The sequence below is a fragment of the Cetorhinus maximus genome, chromosome 5 (genome assembly GCF_964194155.1).
Source record: "Cetorhinus maximus chromosome 5, sCetMax3.hap1.1, whole genome shotgun sequence".
Classification (NCBI taxonomy): Eukaryota; Metazoa; Chordata; class Chondrichthyes; order Lamniformes; family Cetorhinidae; genus Cetorhinus; species Cetorhinus maximus.
The window spans coordinates 74,800,030-74,822,540 of record NC_135883.1 but is presented as its reverse complement, the minus strand read 5'-3'; the positions used below and the strand labels follow the sequence as shown (position 1 = coordinate 74,822,540).

Sequence of the window (22,511 nt, the reverse complement as noted above, 5' to 3'; positions counted from 1 at the left end):
AACTTCTTCACTCAGAGTGGTGAGAGTGTGGAACGAGCTACCATCTGACGTGGTAAATGTGGGCTCACTCTTAAGTTTTAAGAATAAATTGGATAGATACATGGATGGGAGAGGTCTGGAGGGTTATGGACTAGGTGCAGGTCAATGGGACTAGCGGAATAATATTTCGGCACAGACTAGAAGGGCCGAATGGCATGTTTTCTGTGCTGTAGTGTTCTATGGTTCTATAAATCTAACTGGGCAGAGGAAACTATTTCACACATGAGATTATGCCTTCTGGTCCTAGACTCTCCCATAAGGGGAAACAACCTCTCAGCATCTACCCTGTCAAGCCCTCTAAGAATCTTATATGTTTCAATAAAGTCGCCTCTCATTCTTCTAAACTCCAATGAGTACAGGCCCAACCTACTCAACCTCTTCTCATAAGAAAATCCTTCCAGGCCTGGGATCAACCTAGTGAACCTTCTCTGGACTGCCTCCAATGCCAGTATATCTTTCCTTAGAGAAGGGGACCAAAATTGTTCAGAGTATTCCAGGTCAATATATATTGTAAAAAACTGAGGCCCCAGCACTGATCCCTGTGGCACTCCACTAGTTATAGGTTGCCATCCTGAAAATGCCCCCACTTATCCCAACTCTCTGTCTTCTATTTGTTAGCCAATTCTCTATCCATGCAAAAATACTACCCCCAACAAAATGGGCTCTTATCTTATTAAGTAGCCTTATGTGTGGTACCTTATCGAATGCCTTTTGGAAATCCAAATATATTACATCTACTGGTTCCCCTTTATCTATCCTGCTTGTTACCTCCTCAAAGAACTCTAATAAATTTGTTAGGCATGATTTCCCCTTCATGAAGCCATATTGACTCTGCTTGATTAGATTATATATTTCTAAATGCTCTGCTATTACATCATTTATAATAGACTCCAACATTTTCCCAATGATAGGCAAAGTTAAAAGCCATAACAAAATCCTAAACAGGCTAAAAGACAAAGTATAAATATTATTGGACATCACATTGAACCGAGATGGAAATCGCCACAGAATTATAGCATGGTTACAGCACACAAGGTGGCCATTCAGCCTATCATGTCCATGCCAGCTCTCTAAGAGCAATTCAGCTAGTCCCACCACCCTGCCTTTTCCCTATAGCCCTGCAGATTTTTTCTCTTCGCATAATTATTCAATTCCCTTTTGAAAGCCACTATGGACCACTATAAATAATGTCCATTACAATTAAGTATTAATTTACTACATTACCTTGTGAATCATTTAAAATCTGTATGCTTATTTGTATGCTTTGGTAAACTCTATTAAACCAGGAAATGCATCAAATGATTAATTGAGTAGCATAGCAAACAGATGTCATATAGCCTCGGGGAGGCACTGGCGTAGTGGTATTGTCGCTGGATTAAAGACCTGGGGTAAAGCTCTGGGCCCCGGGTTTGAATCCTGCCACGGCAGATGGTGGAATTTGCAGATGGTGGAATTTGAATTCAATAAAAATCTGGAATTAAAATGGCTCTTTAGTGAGTAATGTGGTTGACTCTTAAATGTCCTCTGAAAAGCCACTCAGTTGTAACAAACTGCTACAAAGTCACAAAAAAGGACAGACCACCTGGCACCTTCCCTGAGCTGATGAATCAGAACTCCTCCATGTTGAACACACGTGGAAGAAGCGCTGAGGGGTGGCAAGGGCGCAAACAATGTATTCTGGGAGGGGAACAGCACCTCATCTTCCGACTAGGCACTTTACAGCCTTCCAGACTGAATATTGAGTTCAACAATTTTAGATCATGAACTCTCTCCTCCATTCCCACCCCCCTTTCTGATCCCCCTTTTTTCCCCCCAATAATTTATATAGATTTTTCTTTTCCCACCTATTTCCATTATTTTTAAATGTATTTCCATCCCTTGTTTTATCTCTACCTTTTAGCCTATTTCGATCCCTTCACTTCACCCCAACCCCACTAGGGCTATCTGTACCTTGCTTGTCCTGCTTTCTACCCTTAATTAGCACATTCCTTAGATAATATCACCACCTTCAACACCTCTTTGTCCTTTTGTCTATGACATCTTTTGGCTATCTCCACCTATCACTGGCCCTCTATCCAGCTCTATCTGTCGTGTCACTGCCCCCCCCCCCCTCCCCCCACCACCCACCTCTTAAACCAGCTTATATTTCACCTCTTTTCTATTTTTACTTAGTTCTGTTGAAGAGTCATACGGACTCAAAATGTTAACTGTGTTCCTCTTCGCAGATGCTGCCAGACCTGAGTTTTTCCAGGTATTTTTACTTTTGTTTTGGATTTCCAGCATCCGCAGTTTTTTGCTTTTAGATATGTCCTCTCAGTTGGTCATTAATAGTGCTACTGCACCCTCTTGGTGATGGATATTGAAGTCCCCCATCCAGAGTACATTGTGCCCTTGCAAACTACAGTGCTTCCTCCAAGTGGTGTTTAACATGAGGAGTACTGAATCATCAACTGAGGGAAAACAGTAGGTGGTAATCAGCAGGAGGTTTCCTAGCCCATGTCTGACCTGATGCTATGAGATTTCACGGTGTCCAGAGCCAATGTTGAGGACTCCCAGGGCAACTCCATCCTGACCAGTGTGCCTCCGTCTCTGCTGGGTCTGTCCTACCGGTTATAAATCAGCTTAGCCCTCTGTGGTTTTACAATATGCCTTCACATCTTTTAATGCCATCAAGTTCAGAGAAAACTTCAATTTTTTAATAGTTATAGTGATGTACAACTGAAATTTTCTGAAGCGAAAGTACATTTAACTTAAGTGGAGTTAACAGGTTAAACATCTGTGCTGATACAGACTGATAGCCAGGGTGACCACAGAGAAATAGTTTCAGTGGAAGGTTTTTCATTTCCTGTCTACCCCAAGCTGCATGGTGCTAGATGATACAGTTCTCAAAAGAAACTTCACTGAAGTTAAATCGGAATCAGCTCTGAAGAGATGTCAAAATGAATTGAGGTCTGTGATTTTTCTGGTTTGTTCAAACATGAGCCAGAATGTCAATGACCAAGGTGCCTGAAACAGATATTTAAATCTAGTTAACACAAAAAACACAAACTTTAAAAAGATATATTTTAAACGTTATATAAATATTTACCATTCTAGCCCAGGTTGGCAGAAATCCTTTATACAATGACATCAACCCTTCTCTCTTTATTGTCTTCACCAGGCAATCAATTGTGGATGTATATAGTAAACCCCTAGAAGCAAAGAATTAACTAAATTGAAAATCTCTTGGAATAAATTAACAAATAAAAATGACTTTTTTGAAAATGAGGTTTCTGTACAAAGCCTTTTAGATTTACTGCAATGTGCATTGAGGTAAAGACCAATTCAAAAGAATTGCAAACAAAGTCATAACTGCCTACTGCAACTATTTTACTTTGGGAAATAAGAAGTGGCTAAAGTGCTCAAGATGAAAAGTTCAACTTTAAAGAATGTGCTTTTAGAGTTTGTGCCATGATGTAAAGTTTCTGTTTTCAGAATTTGCCAACTCAAATATGTGATCAAGTTGTCATGTAGGAAGTCATGCTACTCCCAAAGAAGCCAGTTTTTAAAAAGTGCATATATTTGTTCCTTTAATGCCCATGTGTTTATTTACAAAGGCCAGGCAGTACAAATCAAATTAAGGGATTTGCATATTTTCTGTTCACTTTGTTATTTACAGCAAAATGTTATGTTTAATAAGAACACATTTTTTAAATTGTCAGAGCAACATCCTGTGTTGTCAAAACAGAAGCATTTGAAAATAAGTTGGCACTTTTTTGAGGGAGAGATGATCATACTTTTAGTACTTTAGTACAGTAACCTGTAAATTTACAATTTTGTTTAACATGCAATAAGGAATTTATGTTGTGTCTGAGGTACCTATATAATGAATGAAAAACTTCAATCAAGAATGTGTCAATATTGAGAAGAATTAAAACAGTAGTAAAGGACACGGGCAAGATTATCAATACAAAGCAAGACTATATTCCACCAATATGCCAAAGACTAAATTTTGATAATGATGCAGTTGTTATATCACCAATCTGATCTCTCAATGAAGACATTGTCAAGCATTGACTGAATGGAGTGTCTTGATTTTCAGTGTGGCTAAGACATCTGCATCTGAAAAGGGGCTTTCCACATGGCTACACATTAGACACACCTATTTTCGCTGTAAACAATGGTACTATAGCGAAGTGTCCATAATCTCACCACAAACTCTCGTGGATAGTATTCAAAAAGTAAGTTAAATTTATGGTTTCTTACATCACTTGACTCTTCGACTATTTCCTATAACCACTCCCACATCTTGTTCTATGCAATACATCATTTAACATCCCCTCCCCTGTAAAAAAAACCTACAGAAGAAGGACACTTTTACCTTGATATCAAATGAATTTATTGCACTTACCTTCCTTGCTTATCTCTTGTCTGATTCATGATCCTGGTTTTAATGACATCAGCAGGGGTTCCCATGGTAGCAGCAACTAGACCTGAGCAAATGCTGAGCAAAAGATTTTTAAAATTTATATCAAATGTGTTAATTCATAAAAAAGGTAACTAAAATGATTTATCTTCAGTGTAGCTCAAACTAAAAAAAATTATTACATTGTGTCATTCTTCAATGTCCCAATCTTCTCTCGGCCATGCATTGCTGTAGCCAGAAGGGTGAGTGAGTGAGTGATTTACTCCCAAGGCTCAGTCTACACTGCCATTGAACCAGCTGAAGAAGAGCTTTCCTGTTTCCTACCTCATAGCCCTGCATTATAGAAGCTTCTGTTTCCAGTTGCCACCTCCCACTATCAGGAGCTCATTGGACTGGAATATCTGAATCTCTAACTGACCGGCCCATTAGAATGTGATAGTGTATATGATGTATGATGGCACCCCAATGTTGATTTTTAAATCATCCCAATGTTTACTGGTAATATATGTGTACTGAGATAGAAAAGAGGAAAAGAGAGAATTATTCTTTTTCATGGTCCTTCAAGTGACATATGCCAGCTCATCTTTTGAACTGTTAATAGATATTGTATTTGGTCTAAGATCTTTGAAATATGCTAACTTTTAAATCCTGACTTATTTGGCTGAAGCCTATTTATGGCTTTCCTTTATTCATTTGGGCTGCAAAACTTGAATTTCTACAAGCCAGGTTACACAGAACATAAAAACTTGATAAGAATCCACATTTATTTTGTTAATTATTATTGCAATAAACAATAGCATTGTAAAGAGGCAATGCTGCATGTGGTCTTGCAGTCCTGTGTTGTGTAAAGACCCCAATAGCTTTACAGGTTGTTTTACCTTGCAGCTAAACATGAATCGAACTACCTAACAGCCAACTTCTCCCAGCAGGACTTATGGAGACATATGTCCACGGAGAATGCATATTGCTGTTAAGAATAAAGGGCAGATAATTTATTTATCTTCATTTCTGATTCTCCATACATAATCGATACCTATGAATGTAGTGCACATTTAATAATACCAGCAATCTGGTATCATAGAGTCACCGTGTGTTAAATCCCGAGTGTCATGCTTAGCAAATGTGCAAGGCTCACTCCATTTCATATTTGGAAGTCTTTCATACAGTATCAAAAGAGACCTGATTTGGGAATGCCCATAGGCAGCCATTGATGGAATGAATCTTCACCTACCTCGTGGAGTTCTTCCCTGCAAGATGGCAGCACTGTAGGACACAATCAACATTACATTTGACTACCAGTCACTGGTTTGATTTGGGTTCTCACACCATTGAAAATCAATTACTGTTAGCAAATTATTCAAATTGCTTTGTTCCAGATAGGGAACATTTAGGACTTTGTGGTAAAAGTGGGATTTGTAAAAGAAAGTACTAACTCCTCTAAGGCTTTGTAGCTTTTAACCCACCCAATCACCTTTACGGTTGCTTAAGTATCTGCTCATGGTCAAGTAAGAAAACCAAAGGGCATTTTTTTGTTCAGGAAGTTGGTGTACCTGTTGCAATGAAAATTTAGTAATCTTACTTGTCAGAGTTTAAAATTTCCCCATTGACAAAATACTTTTCACAAATTTTAAACAAAAGTTCTTTTGATTTTTTTTTTAAAAGGGTTCAGTGTTTAGGTTTTTCTAATTGCTAATTCTAATTTTCTAATTCTGATTGCCTCTGACAGAATAACCCCTTGCAAATTATCTCAAAAATAACATCTTAAATTAGTTTTAGGATTAGGGTGACAACTTCATTGAAGGGGGATTTTTAATTTGAGAGGGGAGACTTTGTACTAGGTTCGATCTGGAGAAGATCCATATATTTCCTGACGCTGCTGGCAAAGGAAAACATCGCCGTTGCAGACTTTGAGAAGTGAAATACCGACTATTAGGGGTCCAGCAATAGGTGCAGTATGGCCAACAGGGTAACTGGGGGAAATAATGTGGTGTAACAGTAATGCCAGAGGGGAGAGCAACTGTCTTTGACTTTTGACTTTGACGGATTCCTGCCGGATGAAATGTAACAGTATGGGAAGAGAAATGGCATCAAAAATCTTAAAAATAAAAAAGGCAAAAGAGAAATGTATTTGCACTGATAAGGGAAAGCACTGATCTGTGTGACAGTGATTGAGAAATGAATCAGAGCTGAATCAAATGTGCACATCTTGCGATAATCATTTGACGTGACTTCTTAGAAATTTTTAAAGTACCATTTTTTGATGGTCTAAAATATAGCTTGAATTGAAAAACAGTACAGCACCCCAAACCAATGATACATTAGATTTCCAACTCTAACGAAAGGTCATCGACCTGAAATGTTAACTCTGTTTCTCTCTATCAGATGTTGCCAGACCTGCTAAGTATTTGTAGCATTTTCTGTTTTTATTTCAGATATCCTGCATCTGCAGTATTTTGCTTTTGTATTTCCACTTGTACCTTGTGAATGGTGAATAAAATGATGAGACAATTCCTTGAGCCAAATTAAACTGGGAAATGACTAAGTAAAAACTGTAGACGAGCTAAAAGACTCAAATATCAAATCAAAGAGGCTTGGCAATACAATTTCACAATGTATATTTTTATCTTTCTCCAGTAGTCAATCATACATGAGTATCAATCACAAATAAAGCAGATGCCAAATGACTACAGTACCTATAGGAAAAATATACAGTACCACACAGTCATAATTCAAGATGTCTGAAAGAAACCAACACCGAGTTTATATCAGTATAATTGTATAAAAGAGATATTTAGGAGAAAGTTGGTACCTTGATAAGCCATGGCATAAACTGTTGTCCTTCAGAGCTGTGTTCCGTAGTAAGAAGTGTTTCACTGTATCATAGGTAGTTAGATCTAACAACACAACCATCATTAAAGGGATTAGAAAAAATAAAATTCAAAATGAATGTAAGAAGCTCTAGTGGAAGAAGCACTAATTTTTGTAGAAGCTAATCCTCGGTTTATTGTTTAATGATATGGCCTTGATGAAAAAGTACAGGGTACCTAACAAACTGGTTCTATCTGCAAGCAGATACAGTAAGCAAACTCCATAAATGTCAAAATTCATTACCACATGCTTGTTTATGCCACTACAACAAAAGTGATGCAAGGCAGTTCCATTTCATGAAATAAGGTGTACTAAGACGTTTCTACTTATGAAATATTTTTCTCTTTTGCTGATGTGAAGCTGATGATGATTTATTCTGGGATATAGTTCCATTGCCATAGAGCTATCATCCTTACATCCTTAGTCTGTGAATACCGCAGGTTATTCAATTGTGGATCTGTGACTGAAGCGCAACTCTGTCCTTGTCAAATGTCTGTACGTATGCATTTCTCAACAGGGGTCGCAACAATGATCAGAAGCAGAAATACAAGATGATTTTTCTTAAACCTACGCATTTATTGAGGCTGACTGCTGCCACTAACTCAACTAACTCAGCAAAGACCAGAGAGCTCACTGATCAGTTTGGCTCATGTCATCATTGGCGGCAGCAGCATCTTTCCATCTATGTAAGATGATGGACATGCAGCAAATCCATTGGTGATGGATAGTTTCATATGGTGCACTTCTGCGGATGGCTGAGCAGACCAATCTGTGAGAGGCAGGTTCTGCAAGAGGTGCCGCATCTAAGGTGGTTATCAGGCTCATGTCACACCACACTTTGTTGCACCCCACTGAGCACTAAGGAGATTGATTCCCAAGTGGTCATTAAACTCTTTGTAGTGATCCATTTTGTACTTGTGAAATAACAGAACGCTCTGGACAGGAGCAAGCAAAATGTAAAGGATTGATAATTTGATTCAATGGCAAAAAGGTTTGAGGACAAACTATAATAAACTATCAGCTCAACTAAAGTTGTACTGCCAACATTAAAAATATTTTCTAAAGAAGAAGAACGATGGGTCTACATTTCCTATCACTTAAGTTCTGAACTGGACTCTTTACCAATAGGAGGAGGAATTTGCTTATCTGTTTTCTTAATTTTATTGTACATAGTCATACTTCAATGCAACAAATGTAATGTTACATTATTTGCAGATGTATGTGTGCATTTGCTCAATTGGAAAATTAAGCTCCCTCTTAAGTCTGCTGGATCACATCTCCTTGCCAGACAATACAAGCATCACAGGAGACTTTATCTATTATGCTTTGGTCAATGCCCTCAGGCTACATAGCCTAATAACAAAATAATCTTATGAGATTTCTCACTCCTGATAAATGGGATTTTGCTTCCTCTTTCTAATTTAAATTCCTAATACAAGTTCAAATACATAAATGAATAACCTATTTTGAATTATATCCTTGCTGCAGAGATCCAGCAATGAATAAAAAACTTCTGAAAGTTCACTACAAAACCAATACTCCATTTTCTGCTATCTCCCAATTTAAGCAAAATTCTTATTAGGCAAGGGAATCAAAGGTTATCGGAGCCAGATGGAATGTGGAACTTGAAACACAAACAGATCAGCCATGATATTATTGAATGGCAAAGCAGGTTCGAGGGGCCAAATGGCCTACGTCTGCTGCAATTTCGTATGTTCATACGTATGTAAGATTAAAGTAACTTTCTGAATTATTGGAGCATTTTAGACATACATCAAGTGTGCCTGCTCCACATACATATCACCTCACTTTCTGAGCAGATGAACATAGTTTGGTTTCAAGATGGACTCAAATCTACTTTTGGATAACGTGGCTTAGAGTAACTGCACAAAAAGTTGTGATTTTTGAATCAGTTGTTTCAACATGGCAGCAGACCAGGACAGCTGCTTATTTCAAGTCTGACAAGTATTCACCACTGCATAGCACGACAATTTAGCAATGGAGAACTAACAAAACTTATTTCACTCATGCTGCAACAGGTCAAGTTAAAAAATCTTGCTTGAATTAAAACTGTGAACCAACTCTGCTGCACTATAATGTTCAGAAGCAGAAATGCAGGCTGATTTTTCTTCTTAAACCCATGCAATTGTTGAGGCCGACTGCTGCCACTACTTGTGCAAAGTACCAGTACTTTACAAATTACACCCTGTTGCTCTGTGCTATGCATTTCTTTAATTCTGCTGAAGGCACTTGATAGAAGGGGTTGGTTTTAACAAACCAAACCAAAGAGCCCTGCCAGGTTAAAAACAGAAATTGTTGGAAATACTCACCAGGTCAGGCAGCAATCTGTTGAGAGAGAAAAACGAAGTTAACTTTCGTCAAAGCCGATAAAAGCTAGAGATATTTCTCTCTATCTTTTTCCAACTCTGATGAAAGGCCATCAACCGGAAATGTTAATTCTGTTTTTCTCTGGTCACAGCTGCTGCCTGACCTGCTGAGTATTTCCAGCATTTTCTATTCTTATTTCACATTTCCAGCATCCACCGGAATTAGCTTTTGTATTAGCCTTACCAGGTTATTCTGTAAAAAAAGCACAAATAATCAAAACTTTTACGATAAAATGCAACATAGTTTATCTAGAAACACAAGTTTGTGTTTAACCAAAAATTCTGCATCAGCATTGAAACCTGTGGAATTTACACAAAATCATTACCTGGAAATTTGTTTCTTGGATTCAATGTCAATCATCTCATTTGTTGTTTTTTATTATTCGTTCATGGGATGTGGGCATCGCTGGCTAGGCCAACATTTATGCTCATCCCTAATTGCTCTCGAGAAGGCAGTGGTAAGCCACTTTCTTGAATCGCTCTAGTCCATGTGGTGTAGGTGTACCACAGCTGTTACGGAGGAAGTTCCAGTAATTTGACCCAGAGAGTGAAGGAACGGTGATATACTTTGAGGTCAGGATGGTGTGTGACTTGGGGAGGAACTTGCAGGTGGTGATGTTCCCATGCATCTGTTGTCTTGTTCTTCTTTGGTAGAAATCGTGGGTTTGGAAGGTGCTGCAGTGCATCTTGTAGGTCAATGAGGTGCCAATTAAGCGGGCTACTTTGCCTTGGATGGTGTCGAGCTTCTTGAGTGTTGTAGGAGCTGCACTCATCCAGGCAAGTGGAGAGTATTCCATCACACTCATGATTTGTGTCTTATAGATGGTGGACAGGCTCTGGGAATTCAGGAGCTGAGATACTCATCACAGAATTCTGAGCCTCTCAACTGCTCTTGTAGCTACATTATTTATAAGGCTGGCCCAGTTAAGTTTCTGCTCAATGGTAATCACCAGAATGTTGATCTTGGGGAGAGGCAGTGATGATAATTCCATTGAACGTCTAGGGGGAAATTAGATTTTCTCTTCAGCCCAAGCCTGAATGTTGTCCAGATCTTGCTCATTCAGCCATGGACTGCTTCAATATCTGATGAGTTGCAAATTGAGGAGCTGTGTAATTAAGTTTAGTTAACATATGGATGATTTCTGGCATGGCCCTAGGCACATTCTGGGCTGCATTTTATGTGCCCTTGCTGAACGTGTTTTGGCAAGGGTGGGGCGTGTCAAATAGGGCAGGTTCCCACCCATCCCTGAGCTCACCCCCATAAGGGGGGCTTCTATCTTTGGAGGCTACCCTTTGCAGATCAGGGGGGGCAGCTTCTCCACATTAGAACCCCCTCTTTCTTCCTACCCGCCCCCCACCCCAAACCTGCCCAAACCTTCCCTGCCCAAGACCCCGGACTTACTTGTTTCCAGGGATCCATTGTGCTGCCTCCTGCTTCTTCGTTGCAGTCTGGCAGTGCCCACTAATGTACTCTTGGCGCTGCTGAGACTGATGGAGCTGCCAGCCAATCCGATTGGCTGGCAGCTCCCAAGGGCTGGACTTCCTCTCTAGTGAGGGGCGGAAGTCCCACTCTGCCTCTATTTAGCCCATCCAGAGCGCTTTATGACTGCGGGGCGGGCCGGTGTGGAGTGGGTCGGCTCCACACTGACTTTGCTTCCAGGGAGGGTGAGCCATCCACCCACTGCTGTAATATTCTGCCCTCTATCTCTAAAGTTCCACACTCCATCAACATCGACTTTGAGAGATGTCTTTAGGCTTCATGCAATCTATTATTATAACACCTAAAGCTAGAAAGAAAGTAAATGCACATCTTGGGTTACCTCCCAGACTCACTAACGCAGCTCTCTGTACATTTGGTACCCATCCAGCCCAAAGACCTCGGATTCCACCTTCCGACAGGATTTTCCCAAAAGCATGGGAGACTCCATGGACTCTGAAAGTAAGATTATACATCATTGTGATCTGCACACTCATGTACAACAGCATAAATAACAAACCCAAGATCTAAAATAAGACATTGAAATATTTGAAACTGAACTGTTTTGATGACAACACATTCTCCTTTCCACATGTAGCTCAAATATCCTGTCCTATTGGACAGAATCTAATCCCTTCATTATTTTAAAGACTTCAATCATATCCTCTCCAATTCTGATTTTCCACAGCAAAGAACATCAGTTTCCCAAATCTTTGCTGATAACTAAAGGCATTTAAAATAGTTTCAATTGAGCAGGCATCCTCAGCACCTTTTCCAGCTCTTGATACTCAAAGGTAAGAGGACCAAAACTAGACACAGTATCTAGATGCAGTTAACGGTGGTTATCCAGAGGCAAAAATTGAATCAGGAAAAGCATTTCTTAATGCACAAATTTATACAGGGCAGGGATCTCTATTTCTCACTCAGATACACAGATTAGGTGTATGGACGTGTATAACCTGTAAAAAAAGGCACTGCAATTTTTGAGTTTAGTTAACTTGAAAGTATATATTTGCCTAAGACAACACAAAGATGTGTTTAATTATTCCTGTTCAGCAATTTAGGAAATTAATGCATCTCATCCCAAAATCTGTATTTTGAACATAAAGCTATTGTGCAATCAGCCAGTGCACAACACACTAAATGAGAAGCTATGCCAGTGCTAAGAAATAACCAAAGCCTGATAGTATCAAATATCAAGAGGCCTCAATTTTTTGGACTGTGAATTACCACTGTGGTGCTTAGTCACAACCTCAGAGCATTAAATTATGAAGACAGGTTTGGATGCCCGAGTCTAGAAGATTGAGTGGTGATCTCATAGCGATGTTTAAAATGTAAAAAGGATTCAATAGGGTATGTACACAGAAACCGTTTTCTCTGGTTGGAGGGGGGGATCAAGAAAGAGGGGACATAATTTTAAATTTAGAACTATGTTCGTTTGGATAAAACAGAATATGGAGCTAAGCTGGGTAAATGAGGTACAGTTGAGGTACAGATCAACCATGATCTAAAGTGAATGGCCTATTCCTGTTCTCATGTCTCATGGAACTATAGGGCAGCAGATCTGGTTAAAAGTTATTTTCCAAAATTCACAGACTCAGATTACAAAAACGTAAATATATATGTAAAAAATGTGTCTTACCTGGGTGCTTTTCCTTCAAGCCTTCTCTTCCCTTCCATTTGCATCTGGATTTTCACCAGATCTGCTGGGCTGGCAAAAAACTGACCAATAGCACCAGACAGCATTCCTCCTAACACAGCTTTCCTGCTCAAAAATGGAGAAAAAATATTGTTGGCATTTAATGGTCTTGATCTTTAAATTACTTTTCATTTATACCCTTTCCTTGAGGATTTAGTTACCTTCCTCCATCACCCAGGCTAGCCTAAGCTGTAGTTTATCACTATCCCAAAGGATATCGACAATGAATTATAAAATAAAATCAGAAAATGTCACCATCTGTGGAGTGAGAAATCGAGTTAACATTTCAGATTGATGATGATCTTTCATCAGGACAACAATCAATTAACCTGAAGCACACTTGCTGCAGGGTAGAATACATGATTGGTGCATTTAAAATCAGAACCAAAAACTACCAAAATATAAGGGACTCTGTTGAAGTGGTATGGTTGAAAAGTAACAAAACACATTATAACAGAGATCACCAGCTAGCCACACTGCATCAGTAAGGTCAGCTGTGTATCTATTAGCTTAGTAAACAGATATATGTTTTTCCTTTTTATATCTCCTTTTAGACACTTGTTAATTCTCTCTCTCTTCAGGTACAATGCCCTAAGAGGGCATTGGCGACCACAGACTTCCATTGTTGGTCCATGGTTAAAGGCTTGGCAAGGTATCACAGTGGTTTACCATTGCTGTCTTCAGGTTCTGGCTGACCAGGACACTTTTCCGCTGTTACTGCCAGCCATAGGCGTATCGGAAGAATTTACAGTCAACAAGTTTGGCCACAATATGAATACACCTTCCATGGTCATCAAGTCCTGGTGTTGGATTCGAACTGGAGCTTCTAACTGAGGCAGGGATCCTACCAATGCACCACAAGACCTCTGTATTGCTAAATTACTTCCTCCAAAGATAAAACTTCACCCCAAAGCCTGATAATGGCATTGTAATCAGCAAGCAGGAGATGCGATTTAAAAGAAGTAAATAAGAACTTGCACTTATAGAATGCCTTTCACAATATCAGGGTGCCCCAAAGTGCTTTACAATCAATGAAGTACTTTTGGAAGTTTCATCAGTATTGTAATGTAGGAGGCAAGGCAGACATAATGTGCACAGCAAGCTCCCACAAGCAGCAATGTGCTAATCAATAGTTTTATAAGTTTAGATGGGGCAGATTAAGTTTTTTTTCTAACCCCATCTGAAATCACAATAGGAGCAGGCAGTTCATCTCCATTTGAGGAGGCATATTTTAACTGATGCCTCCCCCCCCCCGAGCCATATGGTCAGGGACAAATGATCCAACATTTGCATTACGAGACTAATTTATCTTCATTTCTTTTAAAAGTTTCTCATCCTCCCTCACCCCACCATATTTTTATTGTTAATTTGTCTGCATTATTTTCACTTTTAGGTTGTTTCAAGTACTTAGTTGCAAAGCCTCAATCTTAGTAGCTGAAAATTTGACCACTAACTGACTGTGGCAAAGAAATCAAAGTCTGTGACAATTTTTACAATTATTCGCCCATATTTTGCCATAACAGGGCATCTAGCCGTGTCTGCTGTTGGTTATATTTTCTTTTGTTTAGGTGTTTACATTTCTTTATTTTTAAAAATTTTTGGCACAACAAGTTACTGAAAGTGTGAGCTTAATGTTGCAGCGAGAGAAGCTGGGAGCCTGGGACATGAATGAACAGTGTATCTCCTTAACCAAACAGATTAAAGGATTGTGAAATTAACAGAACATGGACTGAAAAGGAATTGTAAATTACAGTGGATGAATTCAATATCAAACCACAGACAGAAAGAGAACTGAAGAGAGGGAAAGAAATACTGGATTGAGAGAAAGATAGGAAGGAACAGTAAAAGGTTCTGTAAAAATATTACATTTTCCCTAGCTTTCAAAATTATTACCTGAAGGAATGAGACTACACATTTGTAGTTGTTAATTTTCAATGCCAGAGAGGTTTATTGGCACCAATTAACACATCACCTTGTTAAGAGTACTGAGACTGAATCAAACAAGAAACAACTTTCTGTGGAAAGTTTATTTTGTATTTACTGTGCAAATACAGGAATTCCTGTTATTTAATACTTTCCAATGCTGAGACTGACAGTGAAATTCTATTTACATAAAGCCAATGGAAGAGGGCCGCATATCGGACACCAACGTTTGGATATCTGTATTTAACTGCCCTTCGCCTGAAGTCGTTGTACCATTTTCACATAAATAATGGTGATGCCATTAGCTTCATTGTTATTTTGACAGCAAAATATAAGCCAATATTTACATTTCTCAATATAAAACATGAGAAGTTCTTCTGAAATAAAGACTTGTATTTGATATTAATCTGTCCTGCTTATTCTTTTCTATAACCCCGTGAGTGAAATGTACAACCTTTCACACATATTTAAATATTCTAGTTGGTACTGAACTGCCACTCAAGTGTCACACTCGCATCCAGGACCAAGAAGGTTGCTGAGTCTGACTCAAAGCAGTGAAAGTTGCCTGCTGCATTCATCTGTGGAGCAAATTCCAGCAAACTGAGTTGCCCCAGACAAGCCATAATTGAACTAAATTAATCAAATTAATATGGAAGTTTCCCGATTTCCCCTGGTTGTGTGACCCCAACAAATTAACACGTTATGAATTAATTTATTTATTTAATTGATTTCAGAACAAGTGAAGTGGTCTGTGCTTTACAATCATTTTCTACTAAAGAAATGTGCTAAGGAAATGCTGTTGAAGTAGCATTTTTCATATCTCATGCCAAATTTCAAGTGAATTTTTATAGAGACATGCAAAAAATAGACTTTATGATTTAAATTACAACAAATGCTGTTTTGTTATATCAGGGTGATGCTTTAAGGCCAGTGGTTTACACAGCCAGTGCTTCCCCTGCAGTCACCTCCTTTATTAACAATTAATGTTTACAAACCTATACGCAAATTAACTTTATTAGTCAGCTCCAGAAAACATGAAACTTGCAGCATGAGGCCCTACAGAAAGATGCCACAGAGATACCACAAAAATGGTTAAAAAAAATCTGCTAGTAACAAATTGTGCACAGAATAGTACCATTTAATTTTAAAAAGCTGTATGGAGAATTGCAAAGAAAGCCAAATGTTAAAAGTCATAAATTACTTAACTACTTGCTTTTTGTTTTCACAAACTAAGATGGAATCAGAATGTTATTCTCAAAACGTTGCTAAAAATCCTGGAGTCCCATCTGCTAAAAATGATTTTTTTTTAGTTATCATAAACTAGTTATTCTGGCATTTTCCGCAGAGGCCAAAGGAGTGTAAAGTTAATTAGAATTTAGTTGCAATTTCGTGAGTGAGAGTTTCAGATTCCAAGTTGATTATAAATTTCTGGCTACCACCAGAATCAAAAGCATAAAATGATTGCCTGTTTCTTCTTTTTTATGCTTTTAACATGTGTGTAAATAGTGGATACTTTTAAAGAATTTTAAGATATTAACTCATAAACCAAATCTGTGCATGTACATAATGGATTACAGGCTTGTACTAAGCTTATATTTACCACAGTGGGAAAAAGCCATCTTCATCCTTGCAAAGTACAGAATCACGGAGTTGTTCATAGGACACCATCCGTACTCCAGAATACACTGGTGCACATACAAAAAAGAAAGGCTATCAGTGTACATAAAGGTTACACCCAGAATACAAACAGTAAAGGGAAAATGCAATAATCTGCTTTTTGCTTTCTGCATACTAAGCCCTTTTCCAGAGACCATAAACTATCCATCCTCAACCTCAGTTTTCTTTCTTGTGGTCTCACAGGGTTATACACTTCTTACAGTTAAGAGGAAGGTGGATGACTAGTTGGCAAGCGTCTTGTCAATTTACAACTGGTTGTTATAAGACACAAAATAGAGATTCCCTTATTTATCATAATAGGGGATGCCTGTCCTGTACTTAGCACCACCCCACAGCACTGAAGCCAGGATCTGAATTTCAACCATAGTGCAATGTGAACCTGCACCCCTATACTCGGTGGTACCATGTATAAGTAATTTGATTTGCTGTGCCAGCATGGTTGCACAATGGGTTAGATATTAACTTTCTTCAATGCAAATTCCATTTCCATTACTCACAGAATTCTTATCTTTAGTTAAATAATCTTTCTTGTTTATGATGGACATATGATAATAAACAAAAATTATGGTAGTGTTCTATACGAAGGTGTTAAGTAAAATAAATTATACATTTTAAATAGTCTTCAATGAAAAATATGCAACGGAATGAGATGATTTATGTGAAATCATTCAATGTTGCAAAAACATCACCACAATAAAAAGGCATCCACTGTTCTCTTGCCCTATGATTAAAGATGACACTTCTTTAAAAACATATCTGAAAATTAGATCAATAGAATTTATCACATGCACGCCCTACTTTCTTCAGCTCTAGATGCACAAATATCACAACAAATGTGGAAAAATACGTAATTTGTAGTCCAAGGAAATTAGTCCAGATTTGTAGTGTCAATTTGGCAATGTATTGTATACCAGCAAAACTTTTATTTTTAACAAAACAAAAAATGCTGGAAAAACTCAGCAGGTCTGACAGCATCTGTGGAGAGAAAGAACGAGTTAACGTTTCAAGTCCGTATGACTTCTTCAGAGCTCCACTTGTTCTGAAATCCATTAAATAAGGTAAAGTGATTCATAACGTGTTAATTTGTTGGGGTCACATAACCAGGGGAAATCGGGAAACTTCCATGTTAATTTGATTAATTTAGTTCAATTATGGGAGGCAACTTGTCTGGGGCAACTCAGTTTGCTGGAATTTGCTCCACAGATGAATGCAGCAGGCAACTTTCACTGATTTGAGTAAGACTCAGCAACCTTCTTGGTCCTGGATGTGAGTGTGACACTTGAGTGGCAGTTCAGTACCAACTAGAATATTTAAATATGTGTGAAAGGTTGTACATTTCACTCACGGGGTTATAGAAAAGAATAAGCAGGACAGATTAATATCAAATACAAATCTCTATTTCAGAAGAACTTCTCATGTTTTATATTGAGAAATGTAAATATTGGCTTATATTTTGCTGTCAAAATAACAATGAAGCTAATGGCATCACCATTATTTATATGAAAATGGTACAACGACTTCAGGCGAAGGGCAGTTAAATACAGATATCCAAACGTTGGTGTCCGATATGCGGCCCTCTTCCATTGGCTTTATGTAAATAGAATTTCACTGTCAGTCTCAGCATTGGAAAGCATTAAATAACAGGAATTCCTGTATTTGCACAGTAAATACAAAATAAACTTTCCACAGAAAGTTGTTTCTTGTTTGATTCAGTCTCAGTACTCTTAACAAGGTGATGTGTTAATTGGTGCCAATAAACCTCTCTGGCATTGAAAATTAACAATTACAAATGTGTAGTCTCATTCCTTCAGATAATAATTTTGAAAGCTAGGGAAACTGTAATTTTTTTACAGAACTTTTTACTGTTCCTTCCTATCTCCTTTCTCTCAATCCAGTATTTCTTTCCCTCTCTTCAGTTCTCTTTCTGTCTGTGGTTTGATATTGAATTCATCCACTGTAATTTACAATTCCTTTTCAGTCCATGTTCTGTTAATTTCACAATCCTTTAATCTGAGTGGTTAAGGAGATACACAGTTGCTTGCCCTGTTCATTCATGTCCCAGGCTCCTAGCTTCTCTCACTGCAACATTAAGCTCACACTTTCAGCAACTTGTTGTGCCAAAAATTTTTAAAAATAAAGAAATGTAAATACCTAAACAAGAGCAAATTTAACCAACAACAGACACGGCTAGACGCCCTGTTGTGGCAAAATATGGGCGAATAATTGTAAAAGTTGTCACAGACTTTGATTTCTTTGCTACTGCCAGTTAGTGGTCAAATTTTCGGTTACTAATATTGAGGCTTTGCAACTAAGTACTTGAAACAACCTAAAAGTGAAAATAATACAGACAAATTAACAAGAAAAATATAATGGGGTGAGGGAGGAGGAGAAATGTTTAAAAGAAATGAAGATAAATTAGTCTTGCAATGCAAAGGGGTTAGAAAAAAAAACTTAATCTGCCCCATCTAAACTCATAAAACTGTTCATTAGCACATTGCTGCTTCTGGGAGCTTGCTGTGCACATTATGTCTGCCTTGCTTCCTACATTACAATACTGACTAAACTTCCAAAAGTACTTCATTGACTGTAAAGCACTTTGGGGCACCCTGATGTTGTGAAAGGCATTCTATAAATGCAAGGTTCTTATTTACTTCTTTTAAATCTATGATGCTATCATTTCTAGATTCCTGCCAAATATTCAGAATTGTGCTTGACCAAAATTGTCTTTGACTGTAACTAAACCAGGATGATCCTGTAAGACACAGCTGCTATCTAACAGGGAAGCTGGCTTTCGAAAAGGAATTTAGGCTTATCATAGTCTACCGCCATATGTAGCAAGTGCTGCCACAAGTAGAGCAGAAATGAATATTCCACTCAAACATCTTCACCAGTTTTATAAAATCCAAGAGAAATTGGTGTATTCAGTAATTGGGAGAACATATGGCAAAACAATAAAATAATAATTCTTTATACTTGGGGAATGATTATACATTAAGAAATAAGATAGCTGTGCTGAATCTCGTCAGATAATCACCTATATGTCTGTAGATGGCAGGAGTAACACCCTTCCACAGTTTAAACAGGCCCTCTTCCTTCACTATTCCAACAGCTGTCCGGATCATTCCCCTATAAGGCTTTGCTGTTTTATCACCTCTAGGATGACGGCGAACTGCTTCTCCTTGAATCTGAAGTCTTGTTTTAGTCAAATCCATTGGAAATGTCACTAAGAACAAAGAAATAAATTACAACTCAGTCAATTATGGTCATGGAAGCAGCAAAGCAAATAAATTGAAATCTAGCAATTATCATTTTGTTAACATCCTGCAAAACGCAACCCTGGAATGACATACCGCATAAAGATTTCACATTAACCCTATCATAAATCAAAGGAACACCTTCTCTACATCCCATGATGGAGGAGGTCTTGGGCCTGCAATTCTGCTATAGATTCTGGAGCATTTTTACTCCAGATTTCCCACAGAAACATTCCATAGTATTAGACTGTTATAATCACCTGAGTAAACTGAGAATGTGTCCTGGACATTCTTTTCTCCTCTGCTTGATGTGGACGGGAGAATAATGATCTTAATCACAGCTTTAAAAATTGTCACTGTCTTAATGTTATATTTGCATTATCATTAATCCCACCATTACTCAATTTAAAACCAAATGTCATAGATGTAAATCTCCCAAAATGTAGAATTTCCCAGAAAAATATTCAAGTCGTAGTCACATTCACAAACTCTCAGATGCACTGGTACTAAAATCAAATATATTTAGTTGGGTTAAATGTCGCCATAATAACAGTGCTAATAAAATTAATCTGACCCATTTACCTTGTAAATTAAATAATTTCAAATCAGCAAAAAAAACTTCCAAACAATACCAACTTTGGGAATATAATGCAATGTCATATATTTGCTTTTATGACAACAAAGGTTGCACTTCAAAAGTAATCCATTAACTCTGAAATGCTTTAAGACATGAAGGCCTGAGTTTTTTGCTCATCGGGCAATCGATGGGTCCGGGAGCGGACGGGAAACAGGCCCTCAACTGCGATTGACCCCTGACCGCGATTTCATGCTGGCTGGCCAATTGACGGGCAGCCAGCATGAAACGCGTGCTGAGAAAGGTGGGGCAAGAAGAGGGTGGGCGCCAATGTCACCAAGGGTGCTGGTGAGTGCTTCCAGTGAGCTCCCAGAAGGTAGACAGCTGCCCCAGGGAGCTGCAGACCTCTAGAGAATAAAGGACGCAACAAAAATGCTGCAAAATATGTCCATGCAGCACAATCAAGCACCTGAAAGCATACCTCATTAAAAAAAAGTCCCCAGTATCTCTATTTTATCTCCATGTGGAGATTTCATCCCACCTTGGATCAAGGTTTGAGCAAATATGTAAAGGCTGCTTGGCACGTCCACCAACTGTAAAAGTGGGCGGGCCAAGAAAAATAATTTTCAATTGCCTCCTTAATGGGCTTGTTGGCAAGTGCACTCTGACTGCTGCACCCGCCAAGTGAGATATCACGCGAGTGCTATACTATATAAATGCAAGTTCTTTCTTTTGACAGTAACAACATCTTCTGTTATATATTCATGTAAATCACCAGGACTGGGACTCAACCATTGTCCTTCAGTCTATCTCTTAGTTTCCCATTATTCTATCGACTTTTGATGGTAGATTGATGGGCCTGTACTTGCCCAGGACAGACAGACAGACAAGCAGGCAATATATTTGCTTGCTTCCAACCTGCTGAATTTCTCCAATATCCAATGACTCATGTGCCGATTAGCAAACCTCCCCTCCCCCTGGATTGGAGTGGTTTGTGTGAGGCTGGGGGTAGGAATCAAGCGAGCAGTTTTGTTGCATTTGTTGGGTCAGACAAGCTGACGACGTTGGATTGTTAATAAAAGCACAACATTTGAGCACCAATGTTTAAAAAAAAACGAAAGGACAGAAAGTGTTCCACCTAGTTCTGCCACAGCAGCGGAGCAGGCCGTCAGCACGAACTTGGCTGGCAGAAGGTGGCTGTGCCCCCGGGCAGGGCGCTGCTCACCCGCACCGTCCTCCCTGCTCATTGCAACCGCGGCCGAGCGGACCCGGGCACAGCAGCAACAACCGGGCAGACAGCGTGGAAAATACAGGAGCTTATCTTTAAAACACAAAACCGGCTGAGGCAGCGTAACACAGGCGGCGGGTTTGGATCCTGCAATTCCCCAGGCCCCCATTCAAAAACATAAAGCACCCGAGCCGGACAAATCGCTGTTAAAGCAAAATATGTTTGCGAGCTGCCTCCCGCCCCCGGAACTGTGTCTCCCGCCCGCCCCCCGGAACAGTGTGTCTCCCTCCCGCCCCCCGGAACAGTGTGTCTCCCGCCCGCCCCCCGGAACAGTGTCTCTGCAGCCTCTCCCACACTGGGGGAGTGCCTGGTCTCCCGGCCGCCCCCGGAACTGTGTGTCTCCCGCCCGCCCCCCGGAACAGTGTGTCTCCCGCCCGCCCCCCGGAACAGTGTGTCTCCCGCCCGCCCCCCGGAACAGTGTGTCTCCCGCCCGCCCCCCGGAACAGTGCGTCTCCCGCCCGCCCCCCGGAACAGTGCGTCTCCCTCCCGCCCCCCGGAACAGTGCGTCTCCCTCCCGCCCCCCGGAACAGTGCGTCTCCCTCCCGCCCCCCGGAACAGTGCGTCTCCCGCCCGCCCCCCGGAACAGTGTGTCTCCCGCCCGCCCCCCGGAACAGTGTCTCTGCAGCCTCTCCCACACTGGAGGGGGGGGGGGGGAGTGGCCGGTGTCTCCCGCCCCCGGAACTGTGTGTCTGTGCAGCCTCTCCCACACTGGGGGTGGGGGGGGGGGGGAGTGCCCGGTGTCTCCCGCCCCCGCCCCCGGAGAAAGTGTACACACTGAAACAACCGCAGCTTCCACTGCAAGAGCTGCAAAACAAAACAGCAGCTTCGTCTTCAGCGAAACTCTTTCTTTGCAAATTGCGAACTGTAAGGTTCGTGCCACATTGCAGTATTATTTGTGAAGAGCTAGGAACTAATTGCTC

The 22,511-nt window shown here is 39.7% G+C and overlaps 1 protein-coding gene across 1 annotated transcript; it reads right to left on the bottom strand.

Moving 5' to 3' along the window:
• Positions 1-2,713: 2,713 nt before the first annotated feature.
• On the bottom strand, positions 2,714-21,729 carry slc25a27 (solute carrier family 25 member 27). The gene is made up of 9 exons (XM_078542032.1): positions 21,442-21,729; positions 19,510-19,698; positions 16,399-16,483; positions 12,819-12,941; positions 11,520-11,632; positions 7,254-7,338; positions 4,430-4,522; positions 3,128-3,230; positions 2,714-3,045 (listed from the first exon to the last, which is right to left on the bottom strand). Exons 1-9 carry the CDS (start codon positions 21,698-21,700, stop codon positions 2,974-2,976), a joined length of 1,122 nt encoding a protein of 373 aa, XP_078398158.1. The 5' UTR covers positions 21,701-21,729; the 3' UTR covers positions 2,714-2,973.
• Between the last annotated feature and the right edge of the window lie 782 nt (positions 21,730-22,511).

Bases quoted from the DNA above. Each gene is read 5' to 3' on its own strand.
- slc25a27 (XM_078542032.1), bottom strand. From the start codon at position 21,700: ATGGGGGCCTGGGGAATTGCAGGATCCAAACCCGCCGCCTGTGTTACG. The intron at 16,484-19,509 runs GTGATTATCTGA...TATGTGCACCAG, and splicing joins TGCCATCTACAGACATATAG to TGTATTCTGGAGTACGGATG. The intron at 3,231-4,429 runs GTAAGTGCAATA...CTTTGCTTCTAG, and splicing joins ACAAGAGATAAGCAAGGAAG to GGGTTTACTATATACATCCA.